Below are 18021 nucleotides of genomic sequence, written 5' to 3' on the forward strand. Positions count from 1 at the left end.
TTAACTAGCTGAATAACACCACTGACCACTTCTGCATAATTTCATGGATTGCTGAAATGTACACTTTTTTTGACCATAGGCCTATCTGAAGTGAAACTCAGCAAATATGCATTGTGGTTGGGAACTTATTGCAGTATCATCATAATATGGCTTAGGCTACAGCACAAATATTTCCATCCATAGATAAAAAAAATAAGCAAGTCTAAGCTCTGAATTGTGTTTCAAACTGCACCAGATTGATGCATTTAAACATTAATGCTACAAACTACAAAATTTTCTTACAGGGGAGCATGCCCCGAACCCTAGGATGACACAACATCAAAGGAATGCAGGTCCAGCCAATAACCAAAAATGTTTATTTCTATTTCTATTTTATTTGGTAAGGATGACCGTTTGTAAATCAGTGGTTCTCATTCTTTATAATGTCAGTGGTCCTAGTAGATCCCGTTAATTAACTCTGGGACCCTGGTCCCAACACTGAGAACCACTGATGGTATGAAATGGTAAAATGTATTCTTTTTATTTTTTGCTGTGCAGTAATGATGCTGGATGAGACAAACAAAACAGCTGTTACCTGGCCCCACCAAATCTCACTCCAAGGTTTTTTTTAAAAAATGGGAAGCTCTGTATGGGGCCATCCTTATCAATCTGATCAGACCCCCTTTGTGAGTTTTTGTAAATGTTATGTTATCACAAAGTGATCAAACAGTGCTTACTGCCCACTATATTGTGACTATCAGTGTAATAAAATGTTTGTTGTATTTGAAGAAACGGCAAGTGACTTCGCCCAGGACTAATCTGTTGTTGAAGACCATAAAAACACGTTTCTGGGCAGTTATAAGCCATCGGGAGCTCTATGATAGGCTAGGCTAGCCTACTTGCCGCGCTGACGTCATGATGTGGAAAGTAGCCTACACATTGGCGCTCACCCAGATGTTGCCCCACACGCCAGTGATGCTGTTATTAGGCAATGTTTTTCTGTTCATAGCATTAGGCTACGAAATGTGAGACAACACCTCATAGCCTACGCATTCAGTTCACTTACCAGGCTAATCATAAATGTAGAGAAATGATGTAGCCTTGGCTAGCCTCAAATGTAATGTTCTCGGACTAGCCTACCTCGAACGTTCAAGTCGACAGTGTTTACAGTAGGCTACATCGGACAGGCCAAAGCTATCCACCCGTTGTCGACTCTGATCTGTCAGCGGATGAGATGGGAATCATGACAGAAGACCGTAAACACACCCAGTAAAAAAAGACTCATTAATATAGGTGAGTAGTCTAATCGGAAAATAATTATTGATGTTCCTTTCTCTTTCTCTCATTTTCGTTCCCTTTGCTATCAGTGGCTTCGCTTAGAAAACGGAAAACCGAAACTAAGCATGCTTCAGCCTGGTACCTTGTGACCTTGTGACCGATCTGTAATGTGTGTAGTGCGCTGGGTTTGGCATGACCTGATTATGTTAAAGGTGTCGCCCGTTGCCCAGCTGGCTAGGATGGAGCGGCCGGCTTTGATCGGTCAGAATCAAATTTGTGGATCATGGAGGATGATGGACAATCTGGGGACGGGCGGATTTGCCCATGTATACTTGTACCAAAACATGGTAAGTAACCCTCATTCCGTGATTTTAACCAACAAGTCCTTGGTGTGTTTTAATTAGGCTAAGATAATGGATGGTTGGCGTTGCCATGGATAGAGTCTCTGATAGCCCACTGAAATTGTAACAATATAATCTGTGAAGTCTGGTGCAATGTTGTTTCTTTTTGTTTTCTTCATTTTGAACTGAAGCACTTTTGGCGAAATTTCATTTCAATTTACATTTGTCTTCCGTTTTCTTCGGAACGTCACAGATGAGGAAATGTGTAGGCAATGTCTTGGACTAACCACAGCATAAATTTGAAGCGAGTGCATAGGCTACGTGTGATCTCTTTTCAGGAGACGCAGGAGAAGATCGCTGTTAAACTGTGTCGCCTGGAGCTGACAGCTCGCAATAAGGACCGCTGGAGCAGGGAAATCCAGATTATGAAGAAGTCAGTGGATTTCTTAGATGTCTGCAGTTGGGAGTTTTAGCTAGATGCTAAAACTTCCTAATTTAAACGACAGGCAAAGTCTGAAGTCTAACTAAAGCTAATAGGCCTACTCAATAATGTTTTTGAGTTAGTTAGTTTATCTTTTGATAATAATAATTGAATTAGCTTTTGTTACACCCCATGCCATCTGGTAAATCCCACTCACTTTAGGTAACTTAGTTGAGTGGGAATCACATCATAGCACTGCTTAAATCCAGATGCATAAGAGTCTGGTGATGAGAACAGCCAGTAGCCCAACAGTAGGAAGATGTGAGCACATGTCTCCAGGGGGAACAGGTAGCTGCAAGCAGTGGGCTTTTGAATGTAAGGGTAGATCTGGCGAAAGGCCTGACACAGTATCTTAAGTTGGGAAGAGCAGGCTTATGTGTGTAAAGCTTTAGAAGTGACTGACGATCAGTTGCAATTGATGAGTTAGAATGTCCTTTCTCCCCATCTCATCTCATTCCCAGATTAAATCATCCCAATGTAGTGACAGCCAGGGATGTGCCTGAGGCGATGACCTGCATCTCCCTGAACAACCTGCCCTTGCTAGCTATGGAATACTGCTCCAAAGGGGACCTACGTAAGGTGTGTGTGTGTATGAGACTGTGTGTGGTGTGTGTGTGTGTGTGTGTGTATGAGACTGTGTGTGGTGTGTGTGTGTGTGTGTGTATGTGTATGAGACTGTGTGTGGTGTGTGTGTGTGAGATGACATGCATCGCCCTGAACGACCTGCCCCACCTAGCAATGGAGCACTGCTTCAAAGGGGAGCCCTGCAGAAAGTGTTTGCATATGTGTGTGTAATAGAGCACAGCAGGGCATACACACACAAGTATATGGGTAGCTCCCTCCTGACGTCTCGGGGGAGGTGTGGGGGATTGCATATGCGTGAGAGAGACTGCTGTGTTGTTGTATTGTTGGTCTGCAGATGCTGAGCAAACCAGAGAACACTTGTGGCCTGAAGGAGAGAAAGGTGCTGGACCTGCTGCATGATGTTGGTGGGTGTTCTTATAACTGTGTGTGTGTGTGTGGCACACACAGCTGTGTGTTGTAGGCAATGTTTTCTGTACCCATGAGTGTCAAAGCTGTATTTCATCCCTGAAAATATTTGAATCCTTTCTGTTTGTGTGTGTGTTTCTGAGTGAGTGAATGAGTGAGTGAATATTTGTGTGAGCATATACAGTATGTATAATGTATGTGTAACTAGTTGTGAAACAGCCTTCACAACCACAAAGCAGAGAATCATATTTAACCTTAGGGAGCACACATATTCCTAATGCACCCTAATAGTCCATAGCATCAAGACTCTATCCACATTTGATTATCATTCACTCTGATTGTTCATGATTGGCTCATCTACAATCTATTTTAGGGTCTGGAGTCCAGTACCTCCACGCCAACAACATCATTCATCGAGACCTCAAGCCAGAGAACATTGTGTTGCAGGATGTCAATGGAAGGGTAAGATGACCATGGGTCGGATTATGATGGAGAGAGCCTCAGTTCTGAACAGAGAAGTGTAATTTGTGATGCAAATTGTGAATTTCTCTCTCTCTCTCTCTCTCCCTCCCTCCCTCTCCCTTCACCCCCCTCCCCTCTCTCTCACACACACACACTCTCTCTATGGTGTGTCTGTGTGTGTGTATGAGTGTGTGTGTTGCTCCCTCTTCTAGTTGATCCATAAAATCATTGACCTGGGCTATGCCAAAGACCTGGACGAGGGAAGCCTGTGCACATCTTTCGTTGGGACGCTACAATACTTGGTGAGAACTCAAATTTCACATTTTTAAATTCAAATTTGTTGAGTGACTGTTTGGGTATAGTGTTGACAAAGCCAGTATTGAGAGTACATGAGGTAGGCTACATCATTGTTGGATATAGGATTAACAGCAGTTAAAAAACAGAATAATAATAATAATAGAATGATGATGTGTGATGATGTGAGTGCATTCTCAGTCTCTTTTTACACCTTTCTAGAAGGATGTTATCATGTTTTAGGGGGCGGTGGTAGTGTAGTGGTTAAGGAGCTGGGCTAGCGTGCAGTAGCCTGAAAGTTGTCGGTTCAATTCCCGGCTTCCACCGTTGTGCCCTTGAGCAAGGCACTTAACCCCAAGTTGCTCCGGGGACAATGTGATCCCTTGTAATATAGCTGACATATGTAAGTCACTTTGGTCAAGAAGTGTCTGCTAAATGTAATGTAATGTAATGTAATGTTTTACCAGTCTGATTTGTGTTAAACATGAACATAAACAATGATAAATGCTGATTGTTTTTGTCAGTTTCAAATTATTCCTTAGGAAACTTGAGGGTTTTTACTTCTTTTGTGGAAGGTTACCAACACATTTAGACAGACAGACAGACAGACAGACATACAGATTCGAGGCTTTATCCATCTTTTGTGGAAGGTTACCAACACATTTAGACAGACGGACATACAGATTCGAGGCTTTATCCACATGGTGATAATCGTTTCCACACATCTCTCCCTTTGCACAGCATCACATACAACACAAATACTGTATCATATAACACATGACAGCACATAACATATACCATATGTGTAACATATACAGCGGGGAAAATAAGTATTGAACACGTCAACATTTTTTTCAGTAAGTATACTTCCAATGAGGCTATTTGCATGAAATTTTCACCAGACATTACTATTAATAATAGTAATCCACCCATATAAAAAAATCCAAACATTAAAGTCCATAGGTAGAGTTATGTGTAATAAAGTGGAATGACACAGGAAAAAAGTATTGAACACGCCTGCTGAAATTTCTTAAATACTTTATTCGTAATGACAGCTTCAAGGCATTTCCTGTATGACGAAAACTAATCAGTCACAGTATTCTGGCTGATTTTGGCCCATTCTTTTAAACAGATAGTCCTTTAATATTGAAGATTCCAGGGGTCCCTGATCTTTAGTTAACGTCCAAAACTGTTCAATTGAATTGAAGTCAGGGCCTAGATTTCCTTTCTCTGAAACCAATTGAGAGTTTCCTTTGCTGAATGGTTTGGATCGTTGTCCTGCTGCAAGGTCTAGCCAAGTCTCATCCTCATCATCCTGGTGGATGTAAAGATTCTCCCGGAACAAAATGACTCCATTCATCATTCCTTCAACTGTATGAAGTCTGCTAGTACCATGAGATGAAAAACAGCCCACACCATGATGCCACAACCTCCAAACCTCATTGTTGATATGGTATTTTTAGGGTGATGCACAGTGCCATTTCTCCTCCAAATATGGTGTGTATGTAGACATCCGAAAAGTTCAATTTTGCTCTCACCAGACCAGAATACATTCTCTCAGTATTTCATAGGATTGTCCAAATGTTGTGTAGCAAACTTTCAAAGAGCTTTGACATGTTTTTCTTTAGCAATAGAGTCATGCGGGATGAGCGTGCATAGAGGCCATGGCGGTGGAATGTATTACCTAAGATTTTCTCTGTAACAATTGTACCTGCTGCCTCCAAGTCTTTCTGGAGCTTTCTCAGAGTGGTCCTTGGCTCTTAGGCTACTCTTCTGACTATCCTTCTGACTTCCTGGTCAGAAATCTTACAAGGAGATCCTGTGCATGGCCAGTTGATGATGCAGTGATGTTCCTTCCACTTGCAGATAATGGCTCCAATACTGCTTGCTGGATGATTCAGAAGTTTTGAAGTGCATCTGTAACCAGTTCCATTGATATTTTTTGCAACAATAAGGTTGGCCAATAAAGGTCTTGGGAGGGCTCTTTGCTTTTACCCATCATGAAATGTTTCTTGTGTGACACCTTGGTAAAAAAAAAACATTTTTATAGCCCACCAGTATGTACTAACCCAGCTTATATCAATTTGCACAGATAGGAGGGATAATTTCTCTAATTACTGATAAAATCCAGTTTGTTCCTGGCCATTCCTTGCCTTTGTGTACTGCTTTTTCTTAGCGTATTCAATACTTTTTCCCTGTGCCATTCCACTTTTTTACTCATAACTCTACTTTTAGACATTGATGTTTGGATTTTTATATATGTGTGGATTACCTAAGTTAATACTAATGTCCTGTGAAAATGTCATGCGAATAGCCTCACTGGAAGTATACTTACTGAAAAAAATGTTGACGTGTTCAATACTTATTTTCCCCGCTGTATTCACAACCCACCCAATACAAACACATCAAGTCAGAACACACAGTTGGCACATCATTGTAACGTAGTCGCAGACTGACTTAACACTGGATCTCTGCATAAGTTTGTTGAGACACAATTGTAGATGTTTCATTACCACAGGTCTTTTCCTCCAGCAGCACATCTAAACCAAACTGCCATCTGTCAGGTTCTGTTAGTATTGTCTTGGGCAGTAGGAATACACCGTAAATGACATTGGAAAGTGAGCGCTGTTCTGTTCTGTGTCTCACTTCAGGCCCCTGAGCTGTTTGAGAACCAACTTGAGAACAGGCCGTACACTGGCACGGTGGACTACTGGAGTTTCGGCACCATGATCTTTGAGTGCTGCTGTGGATTCAGACCCTTTCTGCACAATCTTCAGCCTGTTCAGTGGTAGGTCACAATGCTCAGCCCAAAAGGAGAACTTTGGGGGCATGTTTAAAATCCTGAAGGATCAGATTAACTGTCAGGCTGTAAAAGGCAAATGTGACTGAGGGTGTTGTGTTTCTCCCAGGGCCACTTTAGTGAGGGATAAGGGGGCCGAGGACATCATGGCTGTGGAGGACGAGAACGGAAAGGTGGTGTTCTCCGCCCACCTACCACAACCCCACTACCTCAGCAGGTGACTTGTGGCCTATTTACACCAGAATTATGAATCTACACGCCTCAAGCATGTCTTGACTCTACAGTATATAAACAAACCTCAAAGCAAAAGTGAAATTTAGTTAGGTCAATTCTTTGTTAGGCTATGTGATAACACACCATTTCACTGCAGGCTGTTTGCTATTCAGTTCACCATGCTTACGTTTTCAAAATCAGAGACTGGTTTGTGTTCTTTCTGGATTTAAATGGCATTCAGAAGGTCAATGAGAAAGTCCACGTTACGTGTTTTCATATCATCCTAAATTAACGACGTGGTACTGTAGATTAGTCTGGTTCTATTTTAAATAAATCACGCCTCTTTCATAAGGCTGCCTTGATTTCGAACTTGCACACTGTGGATGTGACAGAAGCATGAATGGGAGAATGGGCCTAACTGAAAAGTGCGTAACTGAAGCGCGTAAAAAATGGCTTACGCGCGATTTACACGCGAATGGGAGAATTCGCCCCATTGTTATGTCACATCAGAGACGAAGGCAATGTAAGTTGATTAATTTACGTTACACTCACATCTGTCTATCTGTCTATCTGTGTCTTTCTCTCTCTCTATCTCTATCTCTCTCTCTCTGTGTGTGTGTGCATTTGTGTGTGTGCATTTGTGTGTGTGTGTGTGTGTGTGTGTGTGTGTGTGTGTGTGTGTGTGTGTGTGTGTGTGTGTGTGTGTGTGTGTGTGTGTAGTGTTCTAGTGGAGCCTCTGGAGCATGTGCTGCAGCTGATGCTGCAGTGGAACTCTGTCGGGAGAGGAGGGCCCGTGAACCCCGACACTAAGAAACCCCGCTGCTTTGAGCTGCTTGACCAGCTACTCAACATCAAGGTCTGGGAGAAAAAAATATTTAAATACACTTATTTAAATAAATAAATTATGTGTGTGTGTGCAGGCCTATATACTGGGTAGAAAGACAACTATTATTACTTGTATATAACACTGTAGATAATAATGTTTTAAAGACGGCAATGTTTGTTAGGGTCAGTATTCTTACTTAGTACACTATGTTTTTACATGAGAAAGCACTGCGCCTCTGTAAGGAGAATAGATTAGAAAGATAACTAGATGAGTCATATAACCCCACTCCTCTGCATCTGATCTTTGACCTTTATCTTTCGTGTGAAGGTGGTGTTGAGAGTAACATACAATAACACATAACAAGACCATTTAAGAAAAAGAAAATAAAAAGGGTGGGGGTTACATCATTGTTGGGGTAGATATAACAGCAGTTTTGTCAGTTTCAAATAATTTCTTAGAAAACTTGAGAAACTTGAGGGTTTTTTCTTCTTTTGTGGAAGGTTACCAACAAATTTAAATATAGCCAGACAGACAGATGGATTAGTCTTTAAAATCCCCATGGGGATAGTCGTTTCGAGGATAGATTAGTAAAACAACCAGATGAGTCATTTAACCTCACTCGCCTGCATCTGACGTTTGCTTCCCTGTGAAGGTGGTGCACGTGTTGAACATGCCCTGTATCTGACGTTTGCTCCTTCATCTTCCCTGTGAAGGTGGTGCACGTGTTGAACATGCCCTGTATCTGACGTTTGCTCCTTCATCTTCCCTGTGAAGGTGGTGCACGTGTTGAACATGCCCTGTATCTGACGTTTGCTCCTTCATCTTCCCTGTGAAGGTGGTGCACGTGTTGAACATGGGCACGGGGCGTGTCCACTCCTTCCAGCTGTCCGCTGACGAGAGCGTGAACAGCCTGCAGACGCGCCTGGAGGCGGAGACAGGCGTGGCAGCCGGCGACCAGGAGATCCTGCAGAAAGTCGGGGTGTCCCTGGACCCCAGGAAGTCAGCCGCGCAGTGCGTCATGGAAGGCCTGGTGAGAAAGAGAGGGGGAGAGAGAGGTAGAAGAGAGGGAAGGATGGAGAATTATGCAACATGCAAAAAATAGCCTACAGTTGATTATTGTTTAAGACTGCATTTGGTACATTGGGTACACATCTGTATTGAACCAAACGTCCTTTGCCAAAATGGTTCCTACTGCCCAAAATACTAACACGGTATAATACTACTATTAATAATAATAGAATATGATGGTTTGTGTTATTGAGTGGTTGTCAAGCATACATGTAAAAGCAAATTGAACCAACTGTTTAGACATTGATCTGAACTGTACCCATTTAGTTGAGTGTAACATTTTGTCTGTTGCTGTTGAAATAAGTTACAACCTAGAGCACACTTAGTACACTAGTTGAAAAAATACAAGCAGAGAGATCATTGCCCACATATTATGCCACATATATGACCATGCAGCATAGCTAGAAGGAAGGACACATGCTGATGACATGTCTGATTTAGTGCAAGTCAGTGGATGAAAGCATCTGTGATTGATGTGAATATATGTCAAACAGAAATGTGAAACAATTACAGCATCAATTACAGAAACAATTACAGCACTGTTTAAATATTTGGATGATTAAACCATTTCCTGTTCTTCAGGTTGCTTCAACCTCACTGTCTAAACAGATGCATTCCAATCACTCAGTCAACCTGTCTCCTTTCCTTTATGTATGTATGGCTGTGTGTGTGTGTGTGTGTGTGGGGGTATAGGTGTGTATAGGACAGGTTAATTCCCCTTTGTTGATCTCTTATGTCCCCCTCTTACAGAAAGGCTGGGACAGCAACATGGTGTTCCTCTTTGACAAGACAGTGACCAAATACACAGGTCTGAATACAAGGCAACCCTCGGAGAAGGTCAAGGCTATCAGTGAGTATCAGCCTACTGTCCTCAGAGTAGGGCTGGGACATTTCTCTCAGTAGAACTCTTGAAGAAAAAAGGTAAAGCTACCCTGGGTGAAGAGAACTCTTAGGTTTGATGATTTGGGGAACACAATAGGGTTTATGCTGAACGTCAGAAGGCTATCCCAGAAAACAGGTCTAATCACATCCGTTTATCGAGTGATAAGGTTGATTCTGACAGCAATTCAGCTAGCGTCAAATACAATACTGTTAACCTGCGTTTGAAATGCGGTTTTATCGCCTTTGACGTTATTGTATTGTACAACAGCATGCAAAGTTAAAACAAAAAAAATCAACCATCAACATTTGAGTATTGAACTAAATCAGTGGTCCAATTTCAAACACATAACAATGCTTTAAATATAACCTATACACCTACATATGCTTATTTATCGCTATTTTACCGTGTTTGTGTTGTAATCAACGCTATCCAACTTGAAAAGCGGATGTGATTAGACCTGTTTTCCTGTGTAGCCTTCTGACTTTCGGCATACATCCTATTATCATCGCGAACACTTTTGATAATGGAAGCCAAATTGGGTCTTTTAGAGAAGAATGTAACTAAGGAAAGCTTTAGTCATAAATCGAATCAAATAATGAAGTTTTAATAAACGTTTAAAAAAGGCTTTATATTTTTCTGTAGTGTGTAAGATCTATGACCTATTTAACCAACCAGAGATCAGAACAATGTCCTTGCATATCCTGTGTCCTTGCATATCCTGTGGAAACAAACAAGCTGTTTGTCTTTGTCTCCAATCTGACCCTGACATTGAACATCCTGTGGAGGGAGGCCTTATCAACAAGTCTGAAATGTGCTAGCTTCCTGTAACCCAACAGACATATCTTCCTGTGATAGTGACTGACCCTGCACTCTCACTCGTTCTGTCTCTCTGTCCTGTCCTGCAGTGGTGGAGCAAGAGGAGCAGAAGCCTGTGGTCCGTCTGAAGAAGGTGTGGTGTGAGGCAGTGAATTATGTGTGCCGTCTAAAGGAAGACTGCAGCTGCCTCTTCCAGGGCCAGAGAGCTGCCATGTGAGCTCTCCTCTCTCTTGTTTTGAAAGGACAGTGTTGGTTGAAAGTACAATTTTGGTTGAAAGTACAGCTTTGGGATTGGTTTGCCTTTATTCAGTTAGGACAGTGAAGAGTGACAGGAAGCGAGTGGGAGAGAGAGAGAGATGGGATTGGAAAATAATCACAGGTCAGATTTGTGAGACATTGTGTGACCAAGTGAACCTACTCTAAAACATAAGGGGCGGTGAGGGGCACAGTTACAGTGCCTGTACCATATTCAGGTTCATGTGCCCAGGTCCGAGTCCGGCCCGAGTCATTTCCTGATCCCACCCCATCTCTCTCTTTCACTCGCTTCCTGTCACTCTCTCCACTGTCCTATCAGATTATAGGCATAACACCCCCAACCCCCACCACCCTTCAACAAGATAGTACTGTCGAGTTCCCCAGTAGTAAAAGTACTGTCGAGTTCCCTAGTAGTAAAAGTACTGTCGAGTTCCCTAGTAGTAAAAGTACTGTCTAGTTCACTAGTAGTAAAAGTACTGGCCCCGGCCGTGGCGCGACTGGCTGGGGCACCTGCACCATACGCCGGCAACCCGGGTTCGATTCCCGCCCCGTGGTCCTTTCCGGATCCCACCCCCACTCTCTCTCCCACTCACTTCCTGTCATTCTCCACTGTCCTGTCTGATTAAAGGCATAAAAAGCCCCAAAAACATACTTAAAAAAAAAAAGGACTGTCTAGTTCCCTAGTAGTAAAAGTACAGTACTGTCGAGTTCCCTAGTAGTAAAAGTATTGTCGAGTTCCCTAGTAGTAAAAGTACTGTCGAGTTCCCCAGGATGTGCCCGTGCTGACAGTGTTTCTCATTGGTAGGTTGAGTCTACTCCACTACAACACCAACCTGACACGTCTCAAAGCGACCATGTTCGCTGAGTCACAGCAGCTGAAAGCTAAACTGGACTTCTTCAAGAGCTGCCTCCAGTACGACCTAGAGAAGTACAGCGACCAAATGCACTGGGGGATATGTGAGTGAAATGTGTCTCTTCCCTTCCCTTCTTTTCTCTTCTCTTCCCCTTGGCTCTGTGCTCTTCTCTTTTCCTCTCTTCACTTCTGCATGGTTTAGATTGCATGATATTGATCATGATATCAACCCAATGCAGCTCTCTAAATACAATGTGTGAACCTATTCCATTTGTCGATTTATCAGCGTAGCTTTCCCATTGGATTATTGGTATAACTTTGTTCAAAATTAACATAGTAGCAACATAAGTACATAGAAATGAACTGTCTGTCTTTGTAAAGATTCTGAGAAGATGCTGAAGGCCTGGCAAACGAACGAGGAGAAAGCTACTACATTTGAAGAGGTACAGTGTGTAGACAGCTTTTCTATTGATTTTTTTATTTTTGTTTTATTGAACAGTTTCTGAATGAATGTTTTCATCTCTAATAAGGTGGGACCATTGTTGATATTCCATTACAAAAAGACTGCCTTAAAACATGGATGGATTGGAGGAATTTTTGAACGTTCAAATGACATTCAAATGTCACCCAACCAAAAAACAATGACTAATTTGCATTTGCATATGACTAATTTGCATTATAGGAGTTATATTATCACAGCTGTTACATGTCTTTCTCTACATACTGTGGTGTACAGGATACTTTTGAGTGAAATGAGTGACAGTGCATCTACCCTGCCTCTAGGTGGCAGAAGTGGGTCACCTGGATGAGGAGATCATGGCTCTGCACTGCGAGATCGTGGAGCTACAGAGAAGTCCTTTTGCCCGGCATCAGGGAGAGGTTCTAGACAAACTGTGAGTAAGGACGTGCTAATAGGTTTCCATGGGTTACATGGGGCATGGGTTTATGTACCAAAAACAGGATCTACCACCTCCATCACATTGAAGTTTTTCCGTTAGTGTCTCTCTACAAAATCTTCTGTCAGAAAAAAAAGTGTTGCCATGGTGACATGGTCTGTTCTTTTGCCATTGTTTTCAATAGAGTACCAAAGCTGTGATGTAGCATTGTCAAGGCAGCAATTTCACTGGATCTAAACAAATCAATCCATCCATAGTACTCACCATAGCGTTGGCTTTCTTAATCTATTTAAATAATGTTATAACATTTCCAAGACACACAGTAGGAATCACATACTACAACATATATGCATACCAACACAATCAAATGTGTGACTACAGAGTTTTATTTTAACATGGGTTTTCTCCGTAAAAGAGACCTGCATGTAACTTCACAGTAGCCTGTGTGGTTAAAATCCTTAAATTCACAGACGTGTCTTGGATTTATTTTTGAGCCGAAAAAACTGGCTTTGGAAAGGTGCTGGCCATTTGAGGCTTTGGTCAAAAATATTCCAGAATCAGCTGTACCTTTAGCCAATCCAGTCTGTGTATTTCATCACTAACATTGCATTTGATTACAGTTGTTTACAAGTTTATGTGCTGTTTCTAAGTTGTTTACATATTCATAGTGCAGGTAAACAACAACATACCATTGAGAGGTATAAATAGTATAAATACCCCTTTTCACCCTCTAAATGTAATCCATTTTGTTTTTAAACCTTGTTCTTTCTTATTCTGTCTTTTTCTGCAGGGAAGAAAAAGCAAAAGACTTGTACAGACAGCTCAAGAAACAGTGTAAAAGTAAGTTTACAATTGAACATTTTAGAGACTGAATTCTTATATCTCTACATTCAAGTCTCATCTAAGTGTATGCTGAAGTAGTGCATGTCATCTGTATGAGAATGATTATGCTAACCTGCGCTTCCGTCTTAGACCCTGGGACAACCAGCGACAACAAAGCCATGGTCAGTCTCATCACACAGAGTGCCCAGAATGCAGCGCAAGTGCTCAAAGATCTGTACTCGCACCTGGAGTAAGGAGACACACACACACACACACACACACACACACACACGCACGCGCACACACATTTAATCAGAGAGATGATTGAGGATTTTTTGTTGTGTGTGTGTGTGTGTGTGTGTGTGTGTGTGTGTGTGTGTGTGTGTGTGTGCCTCCTTAACAGAAAGATCCTGATCAGTAAGCAGAAGATCGTGGAGCTGTTCCCTCGGATCGAGCGAGTGCAGGAGCAGATCCGTCAGGCGGACCAGGCCATCATGAACATGCAGGCCCGCAGACAGAAGGAGTTCTGGTTCCTGCTGAAGTTGGCCTGTGTGAGTCTCTCTCTCTCACACACACACACACACACACACACACACACAGAGGGACAGACTAGACACATGGACATACAAACATACACAAATACATACACACACACACACTCAAATGCACATGTACGCACACATACATACATACACAAATTCATACACATACACATATATATATATATACACACACACACACACTCCTGGCCATGTTAGTCCGCTCAGACTTCCTTCCTTCCGGAACTCTTTGAAATTACATCTCACTGGTTTCTCAGGCGATAAATAAGGCAAGATAAGAATAGATTGAGAAGAAATAAAGACTATTTTGAGAACTTAAGTTGAATTTGGCTGAGACAGGATGAGGGCTATTTCACTGCTGAGCTGATTAATTTTTTCGTAAGCCAAAGAAAAGAAAAACCTTTTTCAAGAAAAAAATAGATTTCCTTTCTGTCATTTTTGGGTTTCTAGTCGCTTATTAATCTGTTGGTAGATTTCTTTTCCTCACTGTGAATACTCAGGTGCTACTCGTGTGTCTCTCTCTCTCTCTCTCTCTATCTCTTTCTCTCTCTCAGAGTTCTTTCCGGAACTCTGTAACGGCGAGCCCAGACTCCATGAGCCCGACGATGCCCCACTGGCACCCCTCCCCGTCCTCGCAGCCCCCCAGTGGCCCACACCCCCTGGCGTCCCTCCCCAGCCCTGGAGACAGGTAAGGGGCTGCTGCCAGCACCACCACATCACACACCCCAAGCCGAGCCAGGGAAATACATTGGGCATATTGCCATTTCACTATAGTATAGTAGTAGTAATAGTAATAGTAATTGCAGTAGTAATAGTTTTTGCAATAGTATCTCTATGTATGTGACAAATAATATCCCCAAATCCTTGAAATATCACATACATATCACATACATGTCACATCCATATCACATCCATGTCACATCCGTATCACATACATATCAACAGTGTAATGGTTTTCTCTCGTCTGTCGCTCTGTGTCAGTGAGTCCACGGCAGCGCTGCTTCAGGAGAGCCACAGGAGGCTGTCCCAGCTCAGCGGCCTGCTGAGAGAGGCCCAGGACCACCAGGCCCACAGCATGCTGGTGAGTGCATGGACACAGGCACAGGGGAGGGACACAGTATGTGTACCATCGTGGTTAGTTAGTCATCCATTTTAACCACCCTTGTGGGACATATGGCTGCAGTTCGCTTCCTCCACACATTACGGTCTTGTGCTTTGGCTGATACCTCGCCATCTCCTCCGGCACAGCCATGATAATTCTCCGCAGACTTGTCTTTGGCCTGCTCCTCTGTTCTGTTACATGTAAGTAGCTGGAGTCCAGCGGAGGGCAGCTTTAGGAATCCTGTCACTGGGCATTCTCAGGATGTGACCACGTCTTCTGATCCTTCTTTTCTTTGATCTCTTGGGGACAAGTTCTTACAGCCCGTTCTCCTGGCTCAGGTCCTTCTTGGATTCTTTCTTAGGCCTGTAGAGGTTGCAGATCTTCCTAAGACAGCTGTTGTGGAATGAACTTAAATGATGAACGCAGTGTCTCGTTCATGAACTAAAGCTATCATGTTGCGACAGGCCCACAGTATGGGCGTGAGTGGGCACGCCAGGGTCAGACTTTGGGGACAGTTAAGCCCAAAATATACCCATGCCAAGTTTTTATTTGTAGTGGAAATTAAACAAGATGAAAAGCAAAGACAATTTATATTGTGCTAGAGATAGACATGAAAGAAAAAGTGCTTGATTGGCCAAAGAAGAAATCATATGAAATTGAAATTTTTAATGGATATGAATGGGCTTAACTGTATGTTTATTATTGTTGTTTATTATTGTTATAGGTTCTGTGACACTTTTTAGGTAGGCAAGGGACGTGTTGAGCGCATTAAACAAATTGTGACGTGACATCATGGCGTAGGTGAAAAAATGCCATTATTTTGTTTTGTTTTTTGTTGTTGTTTTTTATTTTATTTTATTTTATTATTTTGTGTTTTTTATTGTTCTTTGTGTGAGGTGCTGCTATTATTGGTCTAGGATTTTAGCAATGAGTTGAACAAAGTCTCAGCCAGTCAGTAGTTGAGTCAGAAATCTCAGAGAGCTTTATTTACAGCACCGGAGACCCACATCGTGTTGCTACCAGACGCAGTCTGAGGTCCCAAAGCAAAGACATTACATTACATTACATTTAGCAGACACTTCTTGACCAAAGTGACTTACATATGTCAGCTATATTACAAGGGATCACATTGTCCCCGGAGCAACTTGGGGTTAAGTGCCTTGCTCAAGGGCCTAGTAGGAGATGGCTTCTCCAAGTCAGGGCCCCTTCTATCTTAATAAACCAGCACTCAGACCCTATTACCTTGAGAAGGGATGCCATAAATAAAAAACATCTCTCAACATCTATGTTCCTGTTCACCCGTACATTTCCATGTATAATCTTGTTCACATACAGAAGTAAAGAACACATAAGTAAAGCACCCAGCACACACATATATGGAAATATCTTTAAGGAAGAAATTTCTTCCTTAAAGTTTCTGTTTCAAGTTCTCTGACCTCTTCCTACCTGTGAAATGTACACACCTGTGTTTATTATTGTTGGCCCTGATTTAAACAATAGGCCGAATGCAAAGGGTAGTGTCTACATCAAAGCTGCCCGACGGACAATATGGCGGGAGTTCCGGATGACATTCCTGATGATGCTCTTGTAACTTCTACTCGTAACTGACTATTCTAACCCTAAACCTAACCCTTACCCTAATCCTAATCTAACCTTAACCCTATACGTTTCAAAATGCCCCGGACATCATTCAGAACGAAAGCACATAGGCAAGTCCCTCCACTCGGCAGCCATATTGCAGCGCTTTTTATCGGGCATCTACAGTATCTTGGCAGAAATGCGCGTGCGCAAGGGTTCACGACACCAACCTTGCTCCTTTAGGGGCAGCAGTGGCCTACTGGTTAGCGCTTCGGACTTGTAACCGGAGGGTTGCCGGTTTGAACCCCGAACAGTAGGCACGGCTGAAGTGCCCTTGAACAAGGCACCTAACCCCTCATTGCTCCCCGAGTGCCTATGTTGTTGCAGGCAGCTCACTGCGCCGGGATTAGTGTGTGCTTCACCTCACTGTGTGTTCACTGTGTGCTGAGTGTGTTTCACTAATTCACGGATTGGGATAAATGCTGTATTGAGCTAACCCACCAATGTTGTGAGTGGTCTCTGGTTTGAACTATCTATCCTGACATTCTGACTTCTTTTTGTTACAGGAACTAGACTGGAGTTGGACCAGCTATGAGTCCTTATGCATGAAGTAGCAGACCCTTCAAAATATGTAACTGTCTGCCACCACTTCACTACTAAGAATGGACTTATTCCAATTTCTGGAAAGTTCTGTTTATAGTCGCTTGTCTGTCAATCATCTGGTAGGCCCAAGAGGCCACTTTGCATGTTCTTATATTTGGTCAAGTTAATTTGAACCACAATCAACAAAGAAATGTTTACATGTCGTTTACCGTAGGACACATACTTTTTTGTGTGTAGGTCAGATTAGGTGTGGTGTGGATGGGGGTTGGTTACCTGGTAGTGGAGAGTTGAACATAGTTGGTAATTATTTTACCAACCAAAGTTTGTTGAATATGTTTGTCAACAAACTATCAGTAGCTATACAAATATGCACCATTAAAGTAAGGTGTGATGTTTTTATTATTTAACAGTATTCAGTGTGTAATATGGTGACAAATCATTTGCATGATATTTTTCATTGTGGAAATGATTTCTTTTGTAACTCTTAGAGTGTTTCTGTACAAGCCAGTGGCTCCACTGTATCAAATTAAAGAATGTTGTTAACTATAGAATAATTACAGCATATTCTGTCCATGTAATACATAATGTATACATAACAAAATCATGAAATGGCCACCCTGAAATTGTAAGAATTGCAATTAAAAAATCTAGGCTTCACTAGCTATTTCCTGTTTCAATGTGTCATTGTTCTGTTTACACCCGACTCTTCCCCTTACCTGACTTGTCTTAGAGAGGTACCAGTTTTCCATGTAGGCCTACTCAGTAGAGGAACCAGTTCTTTTTGTATGAATACAATTTGGTTCTGTGGAAGATTCCTACAATAGCAGACGTCTGATCATATGAAATTAGCTGTAACGATAAACAGTTGACGTTTTCACAGGTCATTTGTTGTTCGCTGCTTTGTACCCCCAGTCTTTTAAA

General features: G+C 42.3%; 1 protein-coding gene across 3 annotated transcripts; it reads left to right on the plus strand.

The window, feature by feature from the left end:
- The first annotated feature begins 905 nt into the window (after nucleotides 1–905).
- On the plus strand, nucleotides 906–17764 carry LOC125287133 (inhibitor of nuclear factor kappa-B kinase subunit alpha-like). 3 transcript variants are annotated; one of them, XM_048232671.1, is made up of 22 exons: nucleotides 906–1272; nucleotides 1435–1604; nucleotides 1937–2031; nucleotides 2541–2658; nucleotides 2999–3068; nucleotides 3443–3531; nucleotides 3744–3833; nucleotides 6477–6613; nucleotides 6735–6842; nucleotides 7559–7694; nucleotides 8500–8694; nucleotides 9483–9582; nucleotides 10521–10644; nucleotides 11492–11643; nucleotides 11921–11982; nucleotides 12323–12432; nucleotides 13226–13275; nucleotides 13408–13507; nucleotides 13661–13808; nucleotides 14372–14505; nucleotides 14799–14898; nucleotides 17064–17764. In XM_048232671.1, exons 2-22 carry the CDS (start codon nucleotides 1461–1463, stop codon nucleotides 17109–17111), a joined length of 2310 nt encoding a protein of 769 aa, XP_048088628.1. In that variant the 5' UTR covers nucleotides 906–1272; nucleotides 1435–1460; the 3' UTR covers nucleotides 17112–17764. The 3 variants fall into 3 exon arrangements, with proteins under 3 accessions (XP_048088628.1, XP_048088629.1, XP_048088630.1); XM_048232672.1 differs by having other exon boundaries at nucleotides 1470–1604; XM_048232673.1 differs by having other exon boundaries at nucleotides 1488–1604.
- The last annotated feature ends 257 nt before the right edge of the window (nucleotides 17765–18021 follow it).

The sequence above is a fragment of the Alosa alosa genome, chromosome 22 (genome assembly GCF_017589495.1).
Source record: "Alosa alosa isolate M-15738 ecotype Scorff River chromosome 22, AALO_Geno_1.1, whole genome shotgun sequence".
NCBI classification, from domain to species: domain Eukaryota; kingdom Metazoa; phylum Chordata; class Actinopteri; order Clupeiformes; family Clupeidae; genus Alosa; species Alosa alosa.